This window comes from Harpegnathos saltator, unplaced genomic scaffold (assembly GCF_003227715.2).
Source record: "Harpegnathos saltator strain DR-91 unplaced genomic scaffold, Hsal_v8.6 scaffold23, whole genome shotgun sequence".
Classification (NCBI taxonomy): Eukaryota; Metazoa; Arthropoda; class Insecta; order Hymenoptera; family Formicidae; genus Harpegnathos; species Harpegnathos saltator.
The window spans coordinates 52001-60778 of NW_020230017.1; the positions used below are offsets into that span (position 1 = coordinate 52001).

General features: G+C 45.1%; 1 protein-coding gene across 1 annotated transcript; it reads right to left on the reverse strand.

Annotated features, from left to right (window-relative positions):
• Positions 1 to 4933: 4933 nt before the first annotated feature.
• On the reverse strand, positions 4934 to 7929 carry LOC105190496 (uncharacterized). The gene is made up of 4 exons (XM_025298658.1): positions 7851 to 7929; positions 5412 to 6022; positions 5210 to 5251; positions 4934 to 5132 (listed from the first exon to the last, which is right to left on the reverse strand). The coding sequence occupies exons 2-4, from the start codon at positions 5648 to 5650 to the stop codon at positions 4934 to 4936; spliced, it is 480 nt and encodes a 159-aa protein (XP_025154443.1). The 5' UTR covers positions 5651 to 6022; positions 7851 to 7929.
• Between the last annotated feature and the right edge of the window lie 849 nt (positions 7930 to 8778).

The window sequence follows — 8778 nt, forward strand, 5'->3', positions numbered from 1 at the left end:
TATCGCATCCAGGCCGGTCAATCGCAACGCTGCGATCTCGACCGGCCTTCGGATGCGAAAACCAGGGCCTTTCTCCGCCGCCAGCTTGCGGAGCTCCTCCGCGGCTGCCCCCGCGGTGAGGCCAGGCACCTCCACCAGCATATCCCTGTTAAGGGCCTGAGTCACTTTCAGTTTAGCAGGGGGAAGGAGGGGGGTGGGGGTCTTACTCGCCCCCTCCCTCCTCCTCTCCCTCCTCCCCAAGACCTGGGACCAAGTCTCCTCCTTACCCTTTCCTGCCTGAAGTGCGAATCTTAATCCCTCCTCTATCCCTAGTCCCTCCAGTTTTTTGCTGGAATTCCTGGGGTCTGCGTTCCTTTCTTTTGGGCTATCTCCCTCTCCCTCTCCTTCAGGAATCTAGCCCTCGCCTTTTTCCTTTTCTTCTTCTCCCTGGCTTTCTCCCTCTTCCTTGCTCCTTGCTCCGCTGTAGCTCGGTGCACCTGGGCCTGGCTCCCTTTTCTACTGCAGCTCTCCTCCTTTTCCTCTTCCCTCCCTTTGTGGACCTGGGCAGTTGCTGCTGCAGGGGTCCCCGTCCCCCCTGCTACCCGGCTCCCATCCCATCCCCAAACGAGGTGAGGTTTCTGATCTGTCAGCCTCCTCACCCCGCCCGGGGATGCCCGGGCCGCGTCATTGGCCTAACCATTGAAGCGTCCAGCTCCCCCCGCACCTTGCCCTGCTCTGGTCTCCACGCCGGAGAGGGAGTCTCCTCCGAGTGTCATCGTAGACAGGACACTTCCCCGGATGAGCCTCCCTCTCTCTTACCTCTCCCCTGAAGGAAGAAGAGGGGGAAGAGGCAATTCTCGCCACCCTCCTCCTCTTCCTCTTTTTCTTCCTTCTTTTCTCCTCCTTCCCCTCCTCCTCCGCCGATGTGGAAGTTCCCCCGCTCACCACTTCAGCGTAGCTCCTCCTTGCTGACTCCGGTTGGGGGGGGCTGAGTATGGGCTTCCCGGGCCCTGCTCTCCTGAAGCTCCTGTTGGAGCTTCATGTTTTCCGCTCTTAGTGCCCTAATACTTCCCATCAAGTCCTCCAATTCCTTGGTCACTTCCGGTCTCGCTGCTCCTTCGCCTTCCTGCGCCGCTACCCTGGCAATCAAGGTCGACATAGCCGCATCCGTGTTGACCGTGGCCCTGTTCAACAGGCTGGTGAACGTGCCCTTGAATATATTCGAGCGCTTTGCCACCAACCCGACCGCACCCAGGGCACGTCCCACCTCGTCCGCAAGCTCTGCCGACCCCGCCCCTCTGAGGAGCCCCACTGAGGATCTGTCTTTAAACACTTCCTCAGCGGGGCGTTTATCCGCCAGGGTGTGGCAAATTCCCCTTTCAAGGAAGTTCCATCTCCGCCTCCCTCTCCAGTTTCTTGAGGCGCTCCTCCTTCCTCTCCTTTACCTCCCTTTCCTTTCTCTTCTTCATGCCAACCCCTAGGCCCGTAGTGGCTGGTCTTCCTCTTCTTATTCTCGGGTACCAGAGCTGGGACCGGTCCCTCCACCATCTCCACCTCCGTAGAGGACCCCCCACTAGTAGACGACCTCCCCCTCTTTTTCCCCGTGGCCGCTGGTGGTTGCAGCAGGGTCCTCTCCTCCGTTTTGCGGATCCGGTACCTAGACCCTTGGGAGAGGAGCATGTCAGTGACGACTACCGGGCCAGCGACCCTTGTCCCCGACACCTCCTCTCCTTTCCCGATCCCCCCATCGTTGGCCCCTAGTGCCTCCTTGATTTTTTTAGGGACAGACTCTCTCTGCCTCTTCTTTTCGCAGAGGGGGCCGGGCTTGGTGGCCCCTGGTGGTATTGGAGTCCCCTGACTCACGGGGACACCAGACCCCAGGGGCATGTCTGTCCCTCGTAGGGTGGCCGCTCTCGTCATCCTACGCGGAGAGCTCACCTTACCAACCCTCCGGTGAGGGCGGTAATCCCGGCTGCTGTCTTCCGCCACCGTTGAGGGAGATGGGCTTCCCTCCTTAGATGGCCCCTCGGAGGCTACTCCTCCGAGGTCCATCAGCTCTCTCTCCCCGGGGAGAGGGGAGATGGCGCCCGCCGACAGATCTCTGCCCATCCTTACTCCTTCTACTTCTTCAATCAAAAAATCACCTGCCGGAGCAGGTGGTGAGCCCTTAGGCGGGTTGCTACACCCGCCATTTTGGGTCTCTGAGTCCGAAGACTCTGAGAAGAGTTTTGTTTTTATAAATTGAGATCCTTGCATTTTGGTCCCACGAGTACGGCGGGAAGTGGGCGTCGACCCCGGGTAGAGCCCCCGCATTACCCGGGGTAAGGCTAGCATGTCCCTTGGGTTCGCCAGGTGCCCAAGGTGAGGAACCACTAACGACAGGTCACGCACCTGCCATTCATCCCCTAAGCGTGGCATGCTTCAACCGTAGGATTACATGGTGTTTTATAGAGGACCCGCCTCGTGGTCCGGCCAATTAAGGCAAGACCACCGGCCCCAGAGACATGACCTAGGGATACGGTGTGATAGGCTAGGGTCTGTCGGAGATGCCTGAGCCCCCTGTACTAGAGTGCCGAAGCACCATGGCCCCTCGCAATTGTGTCAGGTTATACGTCCTGACAAGTACGGGTTTGCAATCAGGGTTTTCCTTCCCCTAGAACGGTTGCCTTCATCCGGCTCACGAGCCCGTTCTGCCCGCGCTATAGGGTCCTTCGGATCGTACAAGTACGGTCCTCCGGTCCCTATATGAAACTCGGAGGCAGCTGCCCCTCCGAGAGTGAATAAGGACGCTCTTAGTCAGGCCTCTCAGTACAGATCTCTCCGGCATGGTAGAACCTGCCAGGGATCGAAACCCCCGCCGGCACAGCTCTGTACATCATCAAGGCACGCAAGCCTCCCCACCACGTTAAGGTGGCGCCCACGGGGGGGTATATGTGGCTTCCTGACCACCGCTCCCTTCTATCCCCCCCCAGCCCAGGAAGGGGGGGCAGGTAGGGACAGCCCTAAGGCCGTTTGCCCACTCACCACCGTTCCTGAGCTAGGGAGCGCCGTCCAATCAAGGGGTGTGCGGGGTAAGCCAGGGCCAGACATCGACTCTCTCCCCCCGATACATGGAGGGAGAGATGCCTAACCCCATTCGGCCGTGCTGTAGGGCCGGCGAGGGAGGAGGGGCACCTGCCCCCTCCCTCAACTTCACCTCTGGTGTTCGAGGTGGGGTTAGGAACCACGCCCGGTCCCCCACCCGAGACGCAGTTCCTCTTCTCCCCCCTCTCCCTCCGACCCACACCGATCAACAGAGAGAGAGGAGGGAGGACTCCCGAACCATATCCAAGAGATCCAGCGGGAGTAGGACCGTGCTACCGGATCGCGCAGCTATCGCCCAGGTCTCCCGCGGCAGGGGAGGCTGGCTCCCCTCTACGTGAGGAGCGCCTAATCCTCCCCCCCCCCCACGGCCTAGGACCGCCGGCGATCCTCCTGGTCCATCGACCTCGCCGTCACCACTCGGCGAGCCTCACCCTGCTGCGGACACTGCGCTATGTTAACGCGTATGTCCGCAGATACAGCCACTTTTCGCGACTCCCTCTCCCCCCAGCGATGGACGTGCCGTTGCACCCATCCTGTTAATTCCCTCGTTGGAGGGGCAATCCTCGCGTCTTCCGCGTCCACCGCCCCCCTTCAGGACCAGCCAACAGGCTGAGCCGGCCATACGATGGTTGGCCTCCTTCCCATCCTCCCGGCACACCGCGCACTCGACAGTGTTTTTGCACTCCCGCGCGGTGTGCCCACCTCGGCCACACCTGAAATATAGTTCGCTGCAGTCAACCGCAGCTGTACATTGTTCCCTCATGTGGCCGAGGCCCCAACACCTAAAGCACTGGGGCGGTCGAGCAGCCAGCTAACACCACACTGACCCTCGACCACCCCAGTGCAAAGGTCCCCTCCCGCGCCGCCTTCACCGCGGCAGCTAGCGGGAGACGGGACCACACCGTCCCACGTCCTCTCGGACCCCACTTAAGGGGTCCAAGCTGGATGTCCCTCTCCGCACAACACGCGCAGCTTGCGAGGGACTTTTTCAATTCCTCCGGGGAGGCCGCCTCATTGAAGCCTGTGAGGCGGACCCCCCTCTTTGCACCGGACGACCTATAGCCGCCTCAGGCAACACCTCTTTCAGTCGCGCAGCCAGCGCATCCGCCCTTGTTCCCTCAGGGCCCGGATCCCGGACGCGGACTATCATTGCGGCTTTGGCGCTTCGCCCCACATCCACATCCGGGATCCGCAGGTCCCCGAGGGATATCTCTTCTGTCGCCTTTTTAAGGGCCTCCGAGTAAGAGGCCCCTTGAGGCAACTTAATACTTAAGGCGGCTGTCCCCGTAAGCCGGGGCCACCTGTTCCTCTCCTCCTGAGCATTTTAAAACTTGCTTTAGTTTATCTATTTAGCAAATTATCTATTAAATAGAATATTTGTGTTTCTAATCTAATATAAATTAACCTCAAAATATTAAATTGTATATTTCTGTTCTATTTTAACATGAGCTTTATTTATTTAATTATTTATTTAATGTATACCAAAATACTGTCATACTTATTTACAATTCTTATGTTGTAGCATTGCCGCATAAGAGAACCTTAAGAAAGTCTTCAATTCTGACAGCAAATAATAGGTCTCTGTACGTATACATTTGGACATAAAACGTAGGTATAACAATTAATCAGAAATCAGATTTATATTTTTTAATGGTCTTTTATAATTTTGTGTCGTAATTCACTATTTCAATGCAATACATACAGAATATTTGATACTTATGAAATTATTCATGCTGTCTACATATATAAAATTATATTAAACATAAGTGTTCACAATCATATTTTTGTGCTTATTTAAAAAAGTGTTTGGAAATAATAATATAACACTTTTCAGTTCAGCAATATAATAGTGAACATTTAAGTATAATAATTATAAAACCCGATTAATATATTTCATAAATATATTGGGTTTTTTTCTTCTGCTTACCACGTTGGGATATTTTTCTTCATTCATTTCTTCGAATACCATCTCTTCCATGAATGTAATTGGACGGCCATCTGGTTTAAATTGCGCGGAATTGCGCACTTGCACACATTTGACGATGGTTTCCAGTAAGCTGTTCATTTTTCTGTAAAAAATTGTTGAGAATTATCCAAATTACACAAGAAAATATCACGTTTTAATAAATAAAGTTCATATACTTACTTTAGTTGTGCTTCCATGCGATCTAGGCGTTCTTCCATTCTTCTAAAAATATATATCTACATTTACTGAGTAGCTCGATAATCAATATATATTTACAAAATATTTATCTTAATACAATTTTTCAAGTAGCTTAGATAACTACGTAATATATTAATAGTTTTAACTAATGAAAATTAAAAATAATAAAAATATCTCTACATACTTGGTATATATTTTTTCCACACGTTCTTCCACTAAAGTTTCTCCAGCAGCCTGGATATGGGAATCCTGTATAGGATTTCGCTGTCCCTCATGTATGCCACTCGTAAAGGACATTCGCGTACTCTGCAATTCAGTAAAATCTGTGTCAAAATGTATATCATGTGTCGATCCTGTTGCATGATTGTGTGAGGATGTTGTTTGTATGTTATTCTCAATGTAAGTGTTAGATGGTGAGTACATGTATGATATATTGTTTGTGTGGGGTTGTATGTTTGTATATGAGTGTATGTGCTATGTGGATATATGCGGTTGTGTGGACGTGTGTAATTGTTTAAAAGTGTGGGATTGTATGGACGTGTGTGATTATATATAAGTGTGTGGTTGTGTGGACGTATGTGGTTGAGTATGCAACTGATTGTTAAAGTGTACATTTGAATGATGAATATTATTTTTGTTTATACTGTCCTTCAGAGCACTCCGTATGCCTTCAATATCATCATCAATGGTTCCTGGTGCTGTTGTAATGTCTCTTTCGTTAGGGGATTCCTCAGAGGATGTAGTTTGATAGCATGCTGGTTTAGTTACTACACGCTTTGGTCTATCCATCTTTGGCTGTAAGAATGAATAAATATAGAATATGAAACGAATATATTTCAGTAAAAAACATACATTTTATTATTTTTACATTAATATTTTATTTTATTTTACTTTATTTTTAATAGTATTTCTCTTAAAAGCATAAATGACCCAGATAGACAAATTTTGGCAGATTGTCTACATAGAGACTGAAATTCGAGAATAACAGTAGTAGCATAAGTACATAAAGATGCGATTTTATACAAAAAAACATTGTAGCAGCATATAAAAGAAGCAATCTGATGCCATGAAAATTGCAGCAGATGCCACATATTTTATCAGCAAGAAGACGCAGTTAATCAGCAATTTAAACAAATGTGATTTTTTATTATACATCAAATTTAATACGTTTCATCAACAAATAGTATAATATATATTCCAAAGAATATAAAAGTGGATAATATGTATTCCAAAGAATATAGTGGAGAATATAGATTTCTGCATAGCATATAATCCATAATACATACAAAAACAAATCAAATCTTTCATTACCTTCTTTATGACGAAAACAAGGAATCCAAATTGCTTCATTTTTATGTGTTATATACTATACAGAAGTATGTTTCCCTAGCTATATTGGTTTTATTGATATTATGAAAATAGAGAAAATGTGTCGAATAAGAAATCATATTATCTAATAGATAATCAGATATCAGATATTATCTAAATGAGTATCATATCAAAACAGTTTATCTTTGTTACACTACTATTTTGTATATAAGTTAATCAAGTTATATTAAATATTTTGAAATGGTTTTTTTTATTAAGTCACTTAATGTATATAATTGTACTATTGTGTGACTTAAGTCATTCATTTATTCAAATAGCTATGCTTTATCTTTTTACTTGTATTTCAGATATTTATATTACATGTGCCTTAAAGCTTGCTATCATACAGAACTTAGAAGAAATGAATAAAATATGTAAACTATAGAAATTGATACATTCCCAGCAAACACAATATTACATGTAACATGCATGTTAGTTGTAATTTCCTACTCAACAATATAACTGTTATATAACACATGTGTTATATAACAATTATATTGTTGAGTAGGAAATTACAACTAACATGCACATTACATGTAATATTGTGTTTGCTGGGATTGTCTTTATTACAGATATGTAACAACAGCTGCAGAATAGTAAAGAGAAATAAAGACGAAATATATATATCAACATATCTCTTGCCAACATATTTTGGAGATGAAAAAACTGTGGACAAGGCATTACAACATGTATTTTAAACATGTGAGTATAATTAGCTATCATATTATAGAAAGGATGTTAATGTTCCATTACATTATAAAGAAATAGCATTGTCGTGTTTCGAAATACACACACATATACATACACACATACACACATAATGTCACATCTTTAATTTTTTATTGAAACATGACAACGTATGCAGTCAAAATATATGACAGGATGGAAGATTAAAAATAACGGTGTGACATATAATTACATTCCCAGATAGCATAGAGCTCAAGAAGAATTCTTTCATATGTTTTTTATGAGTTTGTTCCAATTATAAGTTTATTCTCAGAAGTGAAAAGAAGAATATCTATATCTTATACAGAATTCTTTTTGTAGAAAAATAATTCTTTTTATATTTGAAAATAGGTGACATAAGTTTATAACTGACGATATATGAAGGAATTTTTTTTAACTCTCTGCGCTAGTAACATATATATTGCATGTAACATCACCACAATGTAGCTGTTATATATTTGTTATAACTGCGATTTACTGATTTACTGCGTGAAATTGATAACTAAAAATTATTCCTTTTCATACTTACATTTTGGCGAGTCCGGTGTTGCGGCTGCAAGATATGATATAATATAAGATATAACAAAGAAACTACTCAGAATCTTCAGAAAAACACAATCTTTTCACAATCAAATTCATTAACAGTTGAACTTAGAATAACGATTTCTGTACATAGACCGCAGCAATGACGATTCAATTGTCAATTGTTAAACGTATTTCTTTTCATCAATTCGCAAGTTTTGATTACGCACTATATAAGATGTCATTGGCCACGTTCAATAGAACAAAGTGATCAGAGAGCGCTTAGTGATTATTGTCTGTGATTGGAGCATTCTTTTAGATTCTTCATAGACCAAGAAGTATTTACCAATCAAGAGCGAGATTCAGTGGAAAATATAGTAATGTTGTCCAACTGTTGAGTCTGCTGAATGCAGCCATTGGATGCGTTCAGTGAACACAACGATTGAGTATTTCGTACAAATAATTGGTCCAAATTTAGGGATCTAATAGTAAGGACCAATAATCGCTGACACCAACAGCTCACTGGTCGCCTTGTTCCGCTACGCGACCATTGGTTGCGTTCAGAAAACAAAGCATTCACTGAGCAAGTGACTATTGGTCTTTATTGTTAGATTCTTCACTACTGTTAGATCATCCCGTTGTGCAACCGTTATATTTTCAGTATTTTATGCAACATATTTTACAATATTTTATTTTAGCGTCTGTATCTGATACTAGAGCCCGTATTCATAATCAGATCTTATATTTAAGATAATATTAAACTTCAGATACTATATGGATCATTTCATTGGCTGCTGAGAATATGTAAATGAATTTAAGATGATGTTAAATATAAGTGATCTATTTTTTTTAACTGCTCTGCTAAACTGGTACAATAAATTACAATGAGACCATTATATTTTTTCTCACTATAGCTTATTGCATAAGTGTGCGCT

What these genes read in the sequence shown, in the direction of transcription:
- LOC105190496 (XM_025298658.1), bottom strand. Translation starts at nt 5,650, where the DNA reads ATGTACTCACCATCTAACACTTACATTGAGAATAACATACAAACAACA. An exon ending in GTGGAAAAAATATATACCAA is followed by an intron (nt 5,252 to 5,411) that starts GTATGTAGAGAT and finishes ATATATTTTTAG; the next exon opens with AAGAATGGAAGAACGCCTAG. An exon ending in CGCATGGAAGCACAACTAAA is followed by an intron (nt 5,133 to 5,209) that starts GTAAGTATATGA and finishes AATTTTTTACAG; the next exon opens with AAAAATGAACAGCTTACTGG.